We start from the raw sequence: 20182 nt of genomic DNA, 5'->3' as shown, positions 1-20182 counted from the left end.
TAGAGATGTGTCTGGAATGTACCATTTCTGTCCCGACTTTCTGGCCTTGTCATGCCACCAGTTTTAACCATTACAAAATAATTTAGCATAGTGCACTTATACAGCTGCTAGTCTAGATAGGTGTTTGTGAGAACAGACCCCTTTTTACATATCGGAGAAAGTAAACAGATTTATCTAGTTCCACTACCTGCATTTTGGATCATAAAAATGAATGATTGCCACTCTTTACCTTAGCGTTTTACCTTTTATACCACCTTGTAATGTAAAGTCTGCATCTCAAAATTTCAACTATGATATCACATTACCTTCTATTTGTTCATGGTAAAGGTAAAGGTTTCCCCTTGACATTAAGTCTAGTTGTGTCTGACTCTGTGGGGTGGTGCTCATCTTTTTTTCTAAGCCGAAGAGCCGGCGTTGTCCATAGAGATCCAAAGGTCATGTGGTTGGCATAACTGCACAGAGCGCCATTACCTTTCTGCAGAAGTAGTACCTATTGATGTACTCATATTTGCATGTTTTCAAACTGCTAGGTTGGCAGAAGCTGGAATTTGATCCGCCAACCTTTCAGTCAGCAAGTTCATTAACTGTTTAACCCGCTGTGCCACTGGGAGCTCCTCATGACTACATAATACATTTTTATATCAATATACTAATGATAAATCATTAAGACTAGTGTTGCCATACAATAAAAAATCGAGATCAAAAATTAGCATGCATCTCTACTCCTTTCTCATTTTTATTTCCAAGTTTCTTTTTTGAACAAACAGATCTCCAGTGGCTAAGAAATCATTAATGCACATAAAGGTTAATAAAAATTCTTCTGTATGGAAGAAAGATTCTCCAGGGGGAAGCATACACATGTTAATTCCAGTTCTTGGCATGACACATTCCAGTCTTAAATGTTTGCATTGACATGTTTTCCCTTTGTTGACAGGGTAGCTCTGGTGTTTCTTATACGGCATCCATCCTATATTTATAGTGGAAGCATGGCTCACACTATAGAATGTCTGTCCATGGGAGAAGAAAGATGTATATGTCTATAAAAAGCTAATGTGTTGGAGAAACCTTTGGAGTATTTCTTCTCACTGAAAACTCAGCCCAGCAGCAGAATATAGCATTTTAGATCACTACAGACTCATCTTGAGACCTCCTTTAAATCTCACCCTTAGCAGCTGGTACTCTAATCACAAACGAATGCTAGATAGCACAGTTTCAGTTGCCTACAATGTCCTAAATGTCCCTTTTTATATTAAAAAAACAACCCCAATAATGTACCCCTTTAAAAATGACACCAGTGCCATTGATTAATAGTGGCTGTTGAACTAAGAAACACAGTAAAATAATGGGTTTATCAAAGTGGGTTTACCAAAGGCCACATTGAAACCAAGAAACTTACTATTCTTCATTATGCTGTCATCTCGTCTTAAAACATCCATATTTATTAATTTTCCCATCAATTAGGTTGACAAAGATTTCTTACCCTGAAATTAAGACATTGGAATGGGGGAGGGGTATTATGACCTATTCCTTTTCAGTTTGGCTATGGCTAATGATCATTGTTTTTCTTTCTGATCATCACTTATAATACTTGTTCATTTTGCAGTCCTCTCTGGGTCATTTCACTTTTCAGTAATATTTATTAACATGAATATTCTGAAGCCATAAGATAGATTTCAGTAGTTTGCTTCATGGTAGTCATGGCAAGCACTTAATAAAAAAAGCTCTTGGGTGTGGATAATGATTTATTTGGCTTAAATCCAATTGTTTGTCTCAACAAAATACACCCTCTGAATCAATAGGAACTTGGTCAATTAGCACATGTAAATTCAGTTGATTCAATAGGTCATTGGGATTAATTGGATTTAAGCCTGAACATATCAATTGGCTTGAATAGCAGTGGCACTGATATGTGGGAGTCGTGAATTTGCTCTAGGCATTAATCCTAACTTTAAGGGAGCTATCTAGGGTGCTGAAGCTTGCTTGGGTATAGGGTTCAGCACCTTGGATAGCTTTGGAGTCAGGAGTGGAACGCAGAGTAGATTCACAATCCAACTAATATGAAAATCATCAACTGTCATGATTGAACATGGAATGCAGATTGTGCATTCTACTTAGGTGCAATAGAGCAGCCACTGTGTTGCTGGGCTAGCAAAGAGTTACTCTGAATACTATCATATTCTTACTTCTCATTATACACCAAAGCCAGACCTCAACAGTGCTTTCAATAATGCCATTATGCCCAAGGATCCTAATTCTGTTGCATGTACACACATTCGCATTGCTTTTGTGAAAGGCTGTAGATACAGTGGAAACATGTGGTAAGCTTCATTCAACTGGAAATCTCCAAATAGCTGTCCCTTGGAAATTGGTATCAAGCAAATTGTGTTTTCCAGCAGAAGTCATTCTCCTTGTCCCAAGATAATGTAGGTTAGCTGCTTTTGGTTTTGACACTGTAGCTTCCTAAGTGAACCTTCCTTTCCTTGCAGAGGTAGTGGATGATGAAGTAGGCACCTGTAATCCCAGAACACAGTACATTTTAAGAACAAGTCAAAGACTAAGAAGTATGTACCATTCTCTATAAGCTGTTTCTTTCAGTCTATATATAAGATTCAGTACAGGCAATCCCTGAGTTACAAGTATCTGACTTATAAATGACTCATAGTTAAGAATGGGGTGAGACAACAAGAAGTGAGAGAAAACTACTTCTCGGAAGGGAAATTCCCTTCTGAAAGAGTTACCATGAGGAGAAAGTGTCTCCACTGAAGTTTTATCACCAAACTTTGTTTCCACAACAAACAATTTCTTTCAAAATCCAGTGATCACAAGGACAGAAAGTCCGGTAAAATCTTCTGGGCAGGGGCGCAGACAGCTAAACAAACACCACAGGGGGTTGTAGTTTGGTGAAGCATCGGTATTCTTTGGCAGGGAAGTTCAATTCATTCACATTATATTGGACTTTGGCTAATATTAGCAAAGATTCAAGGAATCGGCTTGGCAAACAAGAAAACCTGCACAACGCACATGAAGCAAGTGTATTACTAAAAGACTCTGAGCGTCACATAAATGTGCATGGCAAAATTTGTAATTTAGATAGCTTTATATCAGATATATTTTTCAAAGCAAAACTGAACAATTTCCCCTCCCATCTCATGAACCAGAGCCAGTGTATTCATATGAATCAATTTGTATATTACGAGTATTTAACTAATGGAAATGAGGGGGGGGGGGGGGGAGGTTGTGTGAACAGGTGACCCTAGCAAGAAACCAAGAGTGTCTGTATACTGTATAATGAATGTAGTTTGACACCACTTTAACTCCCATGACTCGGTACTATCATGGGAGTTGTAGTTTGATGAGAAAACAACATTCTTTGGCAGACCTTGTAAAACTACAGCTACCAAGTTTCCATAACATTGATCCATAGTAGTTAAAGTCATGTCAAACTACATTCATTCGACAATATAAATGCACATTGAACTGCGCTTCTTGGATTACTAATTTCAGCTGCAAGATTTCTCTATTGAGGTGCTTGGTAAGAAATTCAAAACTTACCTCCAAATAATATTACCATGTAGGCTTTTAGCACATAGGGAAAGTAGACAGATACATCAAATGGAAAGGGCAACTGGACAGAGTATGTGCCATAGGTTTCAAAGTGGGGCAATGATTCATATATGGCAAATGCTGAGGGAAAATAATACAAAAAAACAAAATTGGAATTAGTGGATTTTAAGGATGACATTCCACAAATAATAATAATAATAATAATTTTATTTCTTCCCCGCCTCTCCTCATGGCTTGAGGAAGGTTACAAAACAACTGAAATACAAAAGCATAGCAAAAACACTACAAATAGACATACTAAAATATACCTCCATGAAAGCTACACACCGAAAAAATCTACAAAATACATACTAAAACACACAAAGCAGAGATCAAACAAGGGACACTGAAAATTCATGTTTAAAGACATTGGTTTTTGTGAGCTGCGCTCTCGCTCTTATGTATCTTGCTCTCCTAGTGCCCTGTCCATACATTGTGTTGGGCCTTTTCATGCAGCAAACTATCTAAAGAACTTGACAATAGCCAAATATCATTGCCTATTTTCCAAAGCAAGGTGCAATGTACTCCTGTCTGAATTGCTGCATGGGAGATTTGCAGGTACTCCATATAATGAAAGACTCTGCCCATGTAACAAACAGGGAGTAGAGTGCATCTACCACATTCTTCTGTCATGTAGTTTCTATGAACAGGCCCAAGCAGATGTAATCAACCCCCCTACAAAGGAATTTATCAATAAGTTCAGTGAAATTTTATGTGAAGTTTCTACTTAGTGACAACCTTCCCCACGTGACCTTGACGGTTGCCAAGTTTCTTTCTGAGGCAGCAAGAATTAGACATTTCCCAATTTTAGACACAGGCTGAAACACACCAGCACTTTTTATAGTCTTTTACCTATGTTTTTAGCCAACATGTATTTTAAGCAGTTTTTACTGTTTGCAGATTTTATCCAACTGGATGTTCTTAATCCTATTACCTGTATAACTTGTATGCTATAGTGTAATAAGGGTCTTGGGACCATAATAAAAATGTATGTATATTTCAAAACTGTCTGGGTAGGCCTGCTGGAAGAGATAGGTCTTCACATGGTTTTTAAATTCCGACAGCTCATTCAGCTGTCAGAGTTCTTCTGGCATGAACAGTTTTAGTCCTTTCTTTACAATGAAAACCTAAAATATGATACCTAGTGCTACATAAACGCATGTTAAAAGCAGAGGGTCTCGGGTGCCATTTACTAATAGAACAATTTTGTATGAACTTAGGAAAATAAAAGAGCTGGGGGTGTGTGGTTAAGGATCCATATTTTTCAATGATAAGCAGAAAATCGTTGTGCAAGCTGTGCAATATTCTTCTGCTTTTGGAAAAGTGCAAAATAATAAAAATACTGAGCATATCAAATACATCATTCATTGATCTCTGGTTATTACAGGTGTGGAAACTCCAACTCACAGTGCAGTATTGAAGGTTGCAAGTAGGTATTTTGGTATGAGAGCATCAAAAGCAAATGGAAGGTTAATGCCTGCCTTTGCCACACATACTCATCCAACTACCACTTGTGGACAGTTTTACCCCATTTATTAAAAAAAGCTTGTGACTTTTTTGGCCAATCACAACAATTGCATAGAGTTCAGAATGATGGCACACTCAGTAAAGAAAATTTACTTGGGAAAAAAATCAACCTTGTGAAAACAGTGGCTGGACCAAAATCATGAAGACACTGAGAAATAGTTTTATGAAATTCCCCCACATGTACACACATGCTGTGTTTATGTGGTTGTTTAAGATGTCTACTGGAGAGCATTTTTTTATTTCTTATTTCCTTTGATTCTTTGCATTCTTAGCCTGATGGCTTGTGCACATATTTGAAATGGATTTTCCCTCTCCCCTCTATTGAAACAGCAACCTTCTACAACCCTCCTATATTAGTTGCTTGATATGTATATACGTAATTCAGATGGCTTACTGTACTGTATATGTGTGTATTGGACTGCAAACCATATGATCAGATCTGGGACTATTCAGGACTTAGACTCCATTTTAGAAACAGTACAGTTTAGAATTCAGTAGAAACAGTATGCTTTCAAAAGTCAGTATAAACAGAATGCTTTAGAGAAGAGACTCTATTAAACTCTCAGAACAGAGAGATGCGTTAGACTTTGAACTGTTGATTATAAGAAAGATGTCCTGTATTATCTACACAGAAAAACCACTTCAAATCCTATATGTAACTGGATTGATATGCAAAGTACCTGTATGTTGAATACATTAAGTTTGTGAGTAAACCAACTATGTTACTTTTAAAGACATCTACTTATTTTGGTCTCTTGAGAGCATGATCTAAACCAAGATGTTTTAAGGAAGAGTAGATGTTTTTTGGGCAACTGAAAGAACACTTCTGAAACTCTACTGTATATATGTTTTTGTGCATTGGCATATCTTTGTCCCTAACAGTTCAAATAGATATCTAGGTATATCAGTTTAACAGCTGAGAAACCTAATTGCCTTGCATGAATACTACTGGATATTTTCCACTAAGGAGATGGTAGACTCAAGCAAGTTTTTTACTCTTCTCAGGGAGCTTCCTGGTTTTCCCAAATGGTTATGAATGCCATTTTCCAAAAGATTATGGAGACTTTTAATTCTCCTCCATCCAAAACATGTCTAAGTTTTGGGTTACACACGTCATCTTTTAAATTTTTGAGTTATGTTTGGGTGAAGATCTGAGAAGAACTGGCATTGTAAGATGCAAGACGTATTTATGTGACAGTTTGCTGAAAATTTGACAAATTGTAACAACCAATTTAATGGCTCTGAAATTATGGTTTCTAGGAAGCCCCAGAGAAGTTATATGTCTTTAATTTTGTTGATGTTTTTCATCTAGAGAGCTCAACTGGTTATTCAGAATGTGAGTGTCATGATGTTAAAAATGTACAAAGTGATTTTACATTCTTTTTAAGATCTAGTTATCATCCCCCCCCCCCCCCCCCCCCCAGTCCAGGCTTGGCTATAGTTTCCCACTGACATTCAAAGTTTGTGACTCTTCATTATTAAATGGCTATTAAAATTATTGGAGGAAAAAACATGAGAAGCATTGCTCAAACCAGAAAAGCAGCAAGCCTCCTGAGTAAGTTGCCCAGAGCAATCTTGTTCTGAGGATCTGTTGAAAAATTTATTCTCACCAAATTTGGTAAACATTATTTTTGGATCAGTGTGTTGAGAGGGTTATAGAAAGCATCAAGTCTTTTTAATTTTTACCTTCAGCCAAAACAGACAGAGGATATAAAGGAATCCACAGAGAATGATGGAGCCACGTCAATTCTGGAAAGTAGATTCCTATTGCTGCTAACATGCAGTAAATGTATCTTGAAAGAAAAGGAAATGGAAGAACACTGAGATAAATGCTGATATTTTGAAAGCAGGGTAAAATCAAAATCTAATGAACCAAAAATTTTTTTTGTAAGAGATACTTCTGAGGGAAGTTAACTTTTTATCTTTAATATGAGTTAGATAAAAACTCAAATTGTGTGCCTAAGATCATTATCTTAGAGTGCGATTCCTACTACTACTTTATGTCTATGTCAACCATATACTGTATGTTTGTAGAGTTCTAGTCCAGTAAGTCAGCAACATTTCTAAAGCTTCTTGATTTATCCTGCTCAACCACTACAAAAAACAAAACAAAACAAAACAAAAAACAAGCAAATAAGTAACTTTAGCTAAAATACATTGCCCAAATCTACCAGGTGACCAGTATATCCTTAAAAGACAGATATTTTTGGAAAATAAGGGATGCTTTCACAGTAGATTTTGATGCTGCTTAAATTTATTGGTGACGGATGAAATTGATGTTTTTTCCCAGGTACTTTGCCATTTGTCTGCTAACTTGGATCTATCTAAACATGACTTTGAATGAACATCCAGTCTTACAAATTGTAAACCACATAATTAGCCAGATAGGCAGATTAACATCAGTACTACCCATAGACATGCTTAAGGACTGGAATTTTAGGAAACGTATGATATAATGGGAGAATTGAACATACAGTGTTATCTATGCTGTTTATTAGTTTACAAGGTAGTATCTATACACAAATCAAAGGGATATTATCAGGCTAGAATGTATCCAGGGAAGGGTGACCAAATTGGTGAAAGGTCTGAGAACCATACCCTTTGAGGAGCGGTTCAGGAAGTGGCTTATGTTTAGCCTGGAGGTGAGAAGACAAAGAGGGAACATGATAGCCATGCTTAAGTATTTGAAAGGATGTCATATTGAAGATGGGGCATGTTTGCTTTCTGTTGCTCCAGAGACTGAGGGTGCATCCAGAAAGGGCACAAAATGCACACCCTTTCGAATATTCTTGGGGGGCGTCCAAACAATGCCTTAGGTTGACTCAGGTAAACAGCAGAAATTCTGAAAAACTAGTCCGCTCACATTTTTGCTTGACTAACCTTTACTGCATCCTCTTAACACTCAATACAGTTTATAAAGATAGCCTACAGCTGCATGGTTGTTAGATATTGGCCAGTGTTTCTGACGTTGCGTGAGAACCAGCCATGATTATGTGGTCAATAGCTATTCACATTGAAAAGTTCTGGAATGCCTAGAGAACATACATTCTTATCTCTACTTTGGTATTTGTGTTAGATTTTGCAAGAAAAGCTCACCAGATAACACTGAATGGCATGTGGAGAATGCAGAAAGCGGAGTCAAAAAGAAAGAACCCGGGTTTAGCTTTTAAAGGGAGTGTATTCTGTTCCTACCTGACAATATCCGTGATGTTCCAAAGGAAAAATAAGATGCATACAATGTGTTTCCCTTGCACTTCTTCTTGACTAGTGATCACAGCAAACAAGATGACGATTCTTTCTGTGATCTGGAGAAGGAGGCAAATTATTTGGTTTCTATCTCTGTGGCTTGCTTATGGTCCTTGTGTCATAAAAATATTACTAAAGAAGATATTTTAAATTATTGAGAAGTTTACAGCAGCAGAAGCAGTGACATGGTTGTTGCTGTTAGTATGTGCTTTCAAGACATTTTGGACTTATGTCAACCTAAGAAGTTATCACAGTTTTTTCCAATATTTGTTTAGTGGGCTTTGCCTTTGCCTTCCTCTGATCATGAGAGAATGTGACTTGTCCAACGTCACCCAGTGGTTTTCCATGGTTGAATGGGGAGTCAGACCCTGTTATCCAAGATTCCTGGTCCAATATTCTATGGAGGCTTCTAGTAGTGCTAGCAGTAAGATGCAGTATATCTATGTTTCCCTAGTAAATTCTATGCTTTTGTGAATTTTGGGATGCCACCATTCCTGCTTTTCTTTCCAACATGTTACTTAATGGCATACATGCACATCTTATGATGCGCATCTTATGAAGCAGCCAAGCCTAGAAGCTGCAAGGCTTTCAATGCTAATCAAGGTGATAATTGCAGCATTCACAGTTGCCTCAAACAGACAAGAGTTCTTTCTCCCACCCTGGACATTCCACAGATATATAAAACCTACTTGCCTTGTTTCCAACAAATCTCACAACCTCTGAGGATACCTGCCATAGATGCAGGCGAAACGTCAAGAGACAATACTTCTCGAACATGGCCATACAGGCTGGGAAACTCACAGCAACCTTAAAAGTGAAGGTTTTCCCCTGACATTAAGTCCAGTCATGTCCAACTCTAGGGGTTGGTGCTCATCTACATTTCTAAGCTGAAGAGCCAGCATTGTCCATAGACACCTCCAAGGTCATGTGGCCAGCATGACTGCATCGAGCATCATTACCTGCCTGCCCGAGTGGTACCTATTGATCTACTCACATTTGCATCTTTTCGAACTGCTAGGTTGGCAGATGATGGGGCTAACAGCAGAAGTTCACACCACTCCCCGGATTTGAACCTACAACCTTTCGGTCAGTAAGGTCAGCAGCTCAGCAGTTTAACCCACTGTGCCACAGACGTACAACCAAATTCTGATTACATGAATTAGTATGTTTTAAAAAACCCTTAAGTTGCAGACATGGGGGGTGCAATAAGATCAGAATGAGGCATTGTGAAAGTAGTATTGTTGATGTTGCTATGTTTATTTACATCCCATTTTTTCTCCACAAAGGAGACTAAAAGTGGCTAAGAGACTCAAAGTGGTTTCCATACTGGCTGTGTTTCCAGTTCAGGGCTGGATTGACCATAAAGTAAAGTAAGCATCTGTTTAGGATATCAAGGGAACATGGGGCACCAGATATGTTTTCCACTGTCTGGTCTACTATGAAGCATATAGTGCAACATTGTAAATGGTGCAGCTGGACTGGATTCCAAAAAAGGAACTTCCACAATAAAAAGACTTTCCAATTAGAAAAAGTGGAAGAAAACTTTGAAATATAAAGAAAGTGGAAGTATACAAAAATAATCATTATTCTCAATCTAAGTTTTATTTCATTTCAAAAAGGGTTGTTTTTTAATCAGATAAAATAATCCTTTAAGTGTTTAGGGCAGTGGTTCTCAATGTGTGGGTCCCCAGATGTTTTGGCCTTCAACGCCCAGAAATCCTAACAGTGGTAAACTGGCTGGGATTTCTGGGAGTTGTAGGTCAAAACATCTGGGGACCCACAGGTTGAGAACCACTGGCTTAGATCTTAATCAGGCCCTGCTTCAATGAAACACTTGCTTCGTGCTGCTATTAATCATGGGCAAAGCATTCCCATTGGCTGCTACCAGCTTGAGTTTTGATTTCCATTCAAACCAGGTCAGAAGAGAAAATACTGTTCCCACACAGCATCCTCTCAAATGCAATCTGCTCTCTCATCCAATTTACATTCGAAGTTTTATTTCTATTTTGATTAACCATTGTTTTTCAGTTTGCCTGAGCCTGCAAATCATTACTTAATCTTAGTTATGAATGGCTTGAAATAGTATAATTACAAACCATAATTCACGAAACTGGCTTGTTTCATTATCCACAGTTAATATTAACCAAATTCATTAAGCAAAAGTAATATCTTCTGATCTTGGGGTGGGATGGAGTGAGAGCATATCAATCTAAGGCCCATGGTGGCTCATTCACATAATAAACCATGGTTTATTGTGCCAACTAAAAGCAGTTTGACATCTCAACTATATCAATCATAGTTAAATTGTTGAATTTACTCATTATACATGAAGAACAAGAAGATTTAAAATGTTCTTCATGTTTTTTATCGTCATTTACCATGCCCACATTTTGGAGAAAGCTATACAGTATTCTCTTACTTATTGTGGGTGATCCGTTCCAGGACAACCCACAATAAGTGAAAATCCGCGAAGTAAGGACGCTCTGCCCACTCGGCAGCAGCCTCGTCCTCTGCTGAGTCTGCTGCTCGCTGCCTTGGAGGCCCCTTGGGTGCCATTGATGGCACTGCCAGGCCGGGCTGAAGCCTGGTCTGAGGCAGTGAGCACCAGACTCAGCAAAGAGGACAAGGCTGCTGCCGAAGTGGGCGACGCGTCTCCACTCAGCAGTGGCCTCGTCCTCTTCACTGAGTGTTGTTTGCTGCCTCAGAGGCCCCTTGGGCAAGTTGATGGCACTGCCAGGCTGGTTTGAGGCCTCAGCCCAGCCTGGCAGTGCTGTCAACAGAGCCCAAAGGGCCTCCAAGGCAGCAAGCTGCAGATTCAGCAGAGAGGATGAGGCCACTGCCAAGTGGGCAGTGACGAGCCCTAGGGTAGGCCTAGTGCCTTGCTTCCCCTCCCCTCCTCCTTTTCCTCCTCCCCGCTCCCCCGGCTTATTATAGACGCATAAAATACCAAGTCCTTAATAAGCGAACCGCGATATTGAAAGGGAACACTGTAATAGTATTTATTTTCTCTTGAAAATAAAAATATGGATCGTAGAGACCTGTTGAGTTTGCTATTTTCTGTCTTGAAAAAAGATCTAATTTTGCTGTTTCAGGTCTTCAAGAGTTCTACCATAATTTCAATAAATTTCTGTAGCCATAACCACATGTTTACAAGATATGAAAAGAGAAAAAAACTTGCTGGCCTTTATCATTCAACATTTTGGTGGAGTACAGGATTTCCTGTACCTGATGACTTTGTTAGATTGAAACAAATATAGAACAGTTCAGAAGTTATAAAATTGCTGTGTAGTGGAAGTTGTCACTCAGGTTTTGACCAAAGATAACTGATCACCTACCTAATTAGCATGAAATAATGAGCAATCAGTAACAAAATACTCATGTCAAATTTGTGTGGTTTTGGCAGAGATAATATTAGAAATATTGGTTTAGAGGGAGGGACACAGATTACAAACTGATGGCGAGTATAGCTTATCTCTGAGGGACTTAGGCAAAAGTTATCTGGCAGCCTGGTCAACATTACAGAACTAGAAGTTCAGGAGTTATTCACTTGCGATCTCCGATAAAGTTGAATTTAAATGATTGGAGGGCATCTTCAAGAAAGTGGCTGCCACCTGACAATCCATTAGATAAAGAAATGCCTTTCACTGGAGTAGGGGATGGACAAGACCCAAAAAGCAGTTTTCTACCTTTGGGGCACTCTGAAAAACATAGAATTTCCTCTCCAAAATGTTTTCTTCCCAGAAGATGGGAGGTTAGAAATACCAAAAATAGTTTTGGGAGCCTGCACATCATCCACCATTGAATTAAAGTTTGACCTCTGGAAACAAAGATGCAAGGCCACCTTAATCATGGTCATCTCCAGGTGCATTTGAGAACTTACTATGGAAAACACATTGGTCCTGTCTACATGACCCTGTCTACAAGCACTCATCCCAAATGGATGATTGGCTGATCCCCATGATACATGGAGGCTTCTGGTGATTATTGTGCAGGTTTTTTTTTTTTGGGGGGGGGGGTTAGGTTCCAAAAAAACTGCACAAGGCCCACAAAAACTGCACTGGAAAAGTTGGAGGTATTCCGGAGTTTGCTGGAAACTTCAGAGCATCCTGAGGCTTTGGAGAAACCTGGACACTGGGATCAGGTCCAGTTCAGCCAGACTATGAACCAGTGCCCTGTGCTCACCAGTGGAGGGAAATGGGCCAGATCATGCCCATGTCACCACTGTCACTTCTAGTTGTGAATGGAGCTTTATCTGAACTCCCTCCTCCATGCTGGTCATGTGGGTGCCCATTCTAGCATCAGAAAAGATCCCTGCAACAGCTACAAATTTGGATAGAGGTGGCAAGGAGGGGATTGTAGCACATCAAGTAGATGTACTCCCAGGCTAATTTGGTAGCAGTCCTATGTTTAACATGCTAAATCAAGGGCTGCACTGTGCTAAATTGGTGTAGCCATACCACTTGTAAAAAGATCACTTTCTCTTTATGCTTGTTTTGTGTGCTCTGTTTTGACAGAGTGATGCAATAATGAAGGAAAGCAAATCCTGAGTAGCTAGCTATGCATTCAACCCTCATGTACTCTTTCAGTTTGGATTTAGGTCTTGGTGCATGTAAATATCACAAGCTGAAATAAGGTTCATCTTTGTTTGTCTCAAGATGCATCTTCAGATCAGTGAAGAAAGCAGACAGACTTTGGTTAATAAAATAAGGTGATTTATACAATTTCCTCTCTGTTTCTTTGAATTTGTATTTATTATTTGCTGTAAAAATACCTTTCTGAGTATAGCTAAATTTAAACACACCAGGCTAGATTTATGCACCCACTATTTTGCAACTAGAAATTAGAAAATGGGAAACCTAAGTGCAGTCGTTTTATAAAATGTTGACAAAAAGATTTTTGTTTTTCATACATGTTCTTTCATTCTTAAAGAAGAAAGTGGAATTTCCTCCTCCCACTTTCTGTTTTTCTCATTTGCTACTGCTGAGTCTCTAGTGAGCAATTCAGGTTTCTGTGATACTGCTTTGTAGTTTAGACAATCAATGAAATAGCAGACGTTAAATCTGTTTAATAATAAATACATCACATGATGGTGTTTTCAAACCACAACTTGTTTAGATCACAGATGTACCACGTCCCTCCACCTTCTCTCCTGAGATGAAAAATGCAAGGCAGGTGCTGTGTAATTTACAGGGATCACATTTTTAAGTGGACGAGAAAGAAACCAGGTGCGGTAGGCTATATTTCTGAGGGAGAAAATGGCAAAACCACCTCAGACTATTCCTGTACTAAGAAAGACCTATGAAATTGATGAGGTCTCCATAAGTCAAAGGTGCCTTGGAGGCACATAATACAGGAACCAAATATACAGCATGTTCCTTCAAAAATGTATAACAGCTAATAATAGCTCCCAGGGGTTTCTGGGAGATGCACCAGGAAGACCAAAGTTTGGGAAAGACAGCTCCAGATCCTACTCCATTGGAAGTAGATCCTCAAGTCATGCTGGAGAACCAATAGGTGTCTAGAGAGATGTCACCTTTGGTAAAAAAAATAAATATAGTATTTTTTAACTCATTTTTTCTCCATTTTTACAGGGGCCCAGTTCTCCTTAACTAACCTTGTGAAAGTGGAAAGAATATTGTATTAGTGTTAGTAGCTACAGTACTACTAGTAGCAATAGCTGTAGTATTATGGAGTCACCCAGTCCAAGCCATTAGTAGTAGAAAACACAATAGCAAAAATAGTGATAATGCTGGATTACAAGCTTTAAACATTATGACAAGACCCATTCATTTATTAACCTATTGAGAATTACCATATTTTGATTCATTTATCATATCTGTACAAAAATCTCGAAAACTTCATCTGACAAAGCTACTTTCTTGGTTGCAGACAGAAGCAAATGATTTCCCAGAAATAACTTGGGAATGAACCCCATGGATATCAATGTAATTTGCCTCGAAGTACATCATTTAAGATGGTTTGGTTTGGATGAATTAAACCCAAACAGCCATCTGTATTTTAAATACAGGAAAACCATAACCCAAAAATCATCCAAACTCTTCTATGATGTAGCTTAAGAAAACATGATATAATCCTAAAAATAATCTTAAACGTCAACATCCTATGACAGCACCATCCCAGAAGACCCGCCAGAACTGAGGCTACGTTGTGTTATGGGCGACGTGGTGCTCTGTTGGTCAACTGAGGCAGAAGTGTCGAAGGACACAGAATTTCCATCATTTGATGAAGTCCCTAGTAGTATATGCAGATTTCCACTGGTATGTAAAAAGGTTTACTAAGTGGGGACAACCCATGAATTTATTTAAAATGTATAAACTTATTTCCCAATAAATAGCACCCTTATTTTACACAAAAAAACCTCTACTGAATATTTGTAATGACACTTTTAACATTGTGTAGTGGTTACTGTGAAGCAGCAAAGTATGGTGGTTTGAACATTGTATTATGACCAGGGTTCGATTCCAAGTTTGGCAATGGAAAACCAATGGTGACCTTGGCTGAGTCACACATTCTCAGTCCCAGTAAACCCTATGATAGATTCACTTTAGGGTTTCCATAAGTCAGAAATGACTTAAAAGCATACAACAACAACAACAACAACAACAACAACGACAACGACATGGTTAGTACCATTCTCAAAATCTGACGTGAATGACCATGTGGGCTGGAGAGATTTAAAGAAACAAACAAAATGCCCCAAACTGCTGAATAACCAAGTATCAAGCCCCAGTTCTCTTTTAATATCATTTTTAAGTACAGCATACCTGCAAAAGCCGTGGAAGGATATGGTCTTCCTCAAGGTTAAGACCAATATGTAAGAGCTCCAGTATAGATACTAACTGACAAATACGCATGACAAGTCCAATAGAGTAGAAAGTATCCGCCATGGAATCTTCAGCCAAAAAGAAAGAAGGGAAATTGTTTTAGAATTAGAATTATATGGCTACTGAGCACAATTCTAAGTGCTGACTTTAGCCCTAAACGGTTCTGGCCCAGCTTATCTGTCCAAAAGTATCTTTTCCTATGAACTATATCGGAGATTAAGATCATCCAGGGAGGCCTTGTTCTCATTCCCACCTCCTTTGCAGGCTGGGCTAGTGGGAACAAGAGACAGAGCCTTCTCAGTGGTGGCCCCTCAGCTGTGGAATTCTCTCCCCAGTGATGTTAGATTAGCACCCCCCCCCCTCCTGACTTTCAGAAAGAGAGTGAAATGTGGCTCTTGGATCAAGCCTTCAGAGAAAACCTAAAGTGCAATAGACAGATTGGAATAATGTGAAATTGTATTATTTTAATTGTATGTTGTTGTTAAGGCACTGAATTGTTGCCTATCTGTAAGCCGCTTTGAGTGCCCCTTGGGGTGGAGAACAGCGGGATGTAAATATAGTAAATAAATAAATAAATAAAATTACAGATTTTCTCACTTTTCACAGGCCATTAAGAGAACAGGATTTTGACACTCCTGCATTGCTGTACATTTGGCCAGAAGATAAAATGATAAACGTGGTCAGAAGATGGCAAAATTTTAAATAGAGCCCAGTACTGCAACATCTTTCTGCAGGTAGCATTTGTGGATATTACACAAGATCACAAGCTTGGTTGGTGGGGATGAGGGAAAGGGCCTTCTCTGAGGTGGCCCCTCGGCTCTGGAACTCCATCCCCAAGGAGATCAGACAGGTTCTCGCTCTCTCGATTTTCTGCAGGGAATTAAAAACTTGGCTGTTCCGTTGTGCCTTTGATTAGGCAGTTCACCACAGACTTTCCCGACCTATCCATCTCCTGCACTTTAACATGGTCCCTTTCTGGGACTTCTAACACTTTAATAGCCTAAGGGCATTTGCCTCCTAGCCCAGCCCTCTGATTGTCGCACTTTCCCTGGCTCTACTTAGGATTCATTGCACTTAATAATTATGAACCAAACCCAGCACTTTATTTGCTCAGAAATGATATTGCTTTTGTTTTTATAAAGCTGTCTGATTTTATGTTTATTGATGTTTGATATTGCTGTTTTTCGATGCTTATTTCGATACAGTTTTGTTGGGCATGTCCCATTGTAAGCTGCCCCAAGTCCCTTCGGGGAGATGGAGGCGGGGTATAAAAATAAAGCTATTATTGTTATTATTGTTGTTGTTATTACATTGTAACACAAACATTGAGTAATTTTGGTATTGTAGTCACGTGGTTTTACTCTAGAATTTGTCATTGATAGCTGTTGGAGACTAAAGATATCCTTACACTGTAGAATTAATGCAGTATTCTATTAATGAACATTTCACAAAAACAGAATGCACCTTTTCCTGAAAGTTGTGACAGTTTGGCAAGCAGATTTTATTTTTAAAAGTAGCATCTATTTGTTTTTTTATTTGAGATCTGAATTGCTCTGCATCTTTTTTTATAACATCAACTTAAACTATATACTCAAAATACATGGCTCAATCTAAGCACCATTTTAAGGAAAATTACACAGTAAACATAACACTGGAATTCCTATGACTCAGGAAAAGTGTTTCTGTGTGATAAGCATGTTTTTAGCCTACCCAGACCATCGCCATGGAAATGTCACTGTTCTATCTACCAAATTTACAGCATTACAAACTGGCCAGTAGAGTATTCCTGAAGTTTAAAGTGTGGATTGTTTGCAGAGCTGTATAAAAACAGGACATGACATAGGCCTACCTTCCCCAAAAGACAGAAACCTGATGATCATATTGGTAAATATCCAAGAATGGCCACAGAACTGGATTAAATAATAGCTGAAGATATAGGTGTTCATTTTGCAGCTGAAAAGACAAGAATGACAAAAGCTATAGTTAGAAGAACTATTTGACACTGATCCATATGTAGAGAATTAATAGACAAGACAAGGGGCCAAATATGACTGCATTTGCAAAGCCACAACTGCCTATGGGCCTTTCCCGACAGGCCCAGGAGCATCTGCGTTTAAAAAACACAGATGTTCCTGGGGGCCTATCCACACCCACCCCAGAAAGCGCACACTTTCTGGGGTAGGTGTCCAGATGTCCTTCCAGGATTAGCCTGTGAGAACATCTGGAGACTCTACTCCATTTTTAAGCCAACCCAAGTCCCTATGGGAAATGGTGGCAGGGTATAAATAAAGTTTTTATTATTATTTATTATTATTATTAAAAGTTGAGGGCAGGTTTGGGAGTAAAAATTATGGATTTTGATATGACCCATGAAAACAGAAAAGGGAAAGTGCCAGAGCTGCTTCAGGAAGTCAACTACTCCTGATGACTACCACCTCCATTTTCCCACCCAGGCATTCAAAGAAGAAATAGTTAAGGCACAGTGTTAACTTTTATTTTAAAATGAACTATCCGTTTCTTTGTAGAGTGGTTTAAACCATGAGCTTGGTCTATACCTAAAACAAGCATCGGCTTTCCTTAAGGTGAGGTAAAGGTGAAGGTTTCCCCTTGACATTAAGTCTGACTCTGGAGTGTAGTGCTCATCTCCATTTCTAAGCCAAAGAGCCAGCGTTGTCCATAGACACTTCCAAGGTCAGGTGGCTGGCATGACTGCATGGTGGAATGGTACCTATTGATCTACTCACATTTGCATGTTTTCAAACTGCTAGGTTGGCAGAAGCTGGGGCTAACAGCAGAAGCTGAACCCACTCCCCAGATTCGAACCACCAACCTTTCGGTCAGCAAGTTCAGCAGCTCAGCAGTTTAACAGCTGCACCACCAGTGGCTCCTTCACTTTAAGGTATAGTGTATTAATTTTTATGATTTTTCATGTTTATTGAGTCAATCCTTGTTTGATGGTTTTAAGTTATATTGAATTCATTTTATACTTTGCTTTGATTGTCTATTTAATTTTGGCATTGAATGTTTGCCATTTTGTTATTCCTATAAACCACCCTGAGTCCCTCTGGGGAGAGAGGGCAGGTTATAAATAAAGATTATTATTATTATTATTATTATTATTATTGCCATTATTATTATTACTTTCTTGGTGGTCCTTTGAAGGGAAGTGCGAAAAAGTTGCCACTGCCATTTCCTTATCCAGGCATTCGGAAAGGCCAGAAGTGGTGTGGCAGTGGAGAGAATAGATGGACTGGTGCTTCTTTTAGGTTGTCCCAAAATAGACTAAGCATTTGCCTTTTTGCCTCTCTACTCATAGAAGAGGATGGTTCCTTTTCTGAAAAGATGGTAGAGTACTTTGATTGATCCATGGATATGATGACCCAGGTTTTTGGGGTCACGTTTTGACTAAAATTTCTTTATACGTAATCATAGAGAATGTACACAACTCTTTTTTTCTGGAAAATATTTTAAATTGATATGCTTTTTTGGAAGCTTCACAACATATTGCCTCATTAAAATGTATGAATTAGATGGGTTTTTTTTGTCATTACCTATGATTTTTTATAGAAGCATGTTGCAATGCCCAAACTTTTCTCCTGCTTGCATGAAGATGTTCCTACAGAATGAGACAGATGTTCCAGCCTCATTCTTACACAAAGAGATTTTCTTGACATGACACAGTTTCTGCAGAGAGCTATCCATAGTCCTGTGTACTGATTTTAGTTGTGATGTTTAAAATGCCTTCATTTGCTTCTGAGCCAGGCAAGCCTTTGTATATATACAGCCAAAGAGTTTACAAAACTTTTGGCATATTACAACTTCAGCAGAGATAATGGGCTCACAAGTTCTCTGTAAATCGTTATAGCCACAGCAAAGCATCATGTGTCCAAATGATCGGGTGCTGAGAACGTAGAAATACAGTACTAATTTGTTGACTAAAATTCTTATATTCCTTGTCATTATTACTACTGTCTATGTTAGTTAAAGGGTTTTGAGATTTCATTATAAAAAGGAACATTTCCAAACTTTAGGTCTGTCTTTCTCTCAAGGTTAAATCAAGAGGCTATCACACATTGAGATCTTATGGAGCATGCTTCTTGTTCAAGACTTTTTGCTACCTAAAGGGACATCTCCCCTTGCCAGTTAGGGTCAACACATAAAAACAACAACCTTGCTGCATCATTTGGACACTAATTCTTGTTTCTTTGTGTTTACACATGCATTCACATAAACACAATATGTTTCCACTCAGCATGGCAGATCCATTTTTGGGACAATTTGGTTACGCATGACTCCCTTTCAGTTTAACCCTTCATCCAAGCAGATAGGACCGAAAAGGAAGATCCCAGCAGCCCCAAAAGGGTGATCACGGTGCCACCAGATAGTCTGGAATTCACCATGTCAGTGAATGTTTTTCTTAGCTCAGGTCAAAAGTACTGATTAAGCAATTGTTCATCGAAACTAGAAAAGAGGATGTTTCCATTCTGCAATGAGATGGGTTTGTTAAAATGAAAGCCTCCATCTGCTACATTGGTCAGTTTGCACCTTCCCCGCTTCCAAAAATTTGTAAAATGTGGAGATTCCTGCCAATTTGCTCTTGACATTTCAGTGACTCCACTTGACTGCCCTTACCTTGGCTCAGGCGTTTCTGCTCTAACTGCTGAAGGGAGCACAGCTCTTTGCAGGCGTTTCTCTTCCTCACAGCAGCAATAGTTGGGCTGAATGCTGAGAAAGTTCCCCTCCTCCTTCCCTTCCCTTCCTTTCCTCTCTCCCACGCCAGGCCAGCATTGCAAAAACTATGCTCAGCTTTCTTCACTCACAGAGAACTGAGCCCCAGCTTCTTATCTCCATCTGAGTGCAGGCAGTGGCCACAACACAATTCATGTTGTGTTTGTGCATGCTTTATAAAATTCATATAAAATGAGGTAATTCAAGACTAGTTTTTGAACACCAACCGTGGG

General features: G+C 39.0%; 1 protein-coding gene across 1 annotated transcript; it reads right to left on the bottom strand.

The window, feature by feature from the left end:
* Positions 1 to 718: 718 nt before the first annotated feature.
* Positions 719 to 19989, bottom strand: HACD4 (3-hydroxyacyl-CoA dehydratase 4). Its single transcript, XM_060762448.2, has 7 exons — positions 19854 to 19989; positions 17071 to 17174; positions 15162 to 15289; positions 8323 to 8435; positions 6817 to 6923; positions 3553 to 3684; positions 719 to 2511 (listed from the first exon to the last, which is right to left on the bottom strand). The coding sequence occupies exons 2-7, from the start codon at positions 17165 to 17167 to the stop codon at positions 2429 to 2431; spliced, it is 660 nt and encodes a 219-aa protein (XP_060618431.2). The 5' UTR covers positions 17168 to 17174; positions 19854 to 19989; the 3' UTR covers positions 719 to 2428.
* Positions 19990 to 20182: the final 193 nt, after the last annotated feature.

This window comes from Anolis sagrei, chromosome 2 (assembly GCF_037176765.1).
Source record: "Anolis sagrei isolate rAnoSag1 chromosome 2, rAnoSag1.mat, whole genome shotgun sequence".
Lineage (NCBI taxonomy): Eukaryota > Metazoa > Chordata > Lepidosauria > Squamata > Dactyloidae > Anolis > Anolis sagrei.
The sequence above is the reverse complement of the archived record's forward strand: the minus strand, read 5'-3'. Positions and strand labels throughout refer to the sequence as shown.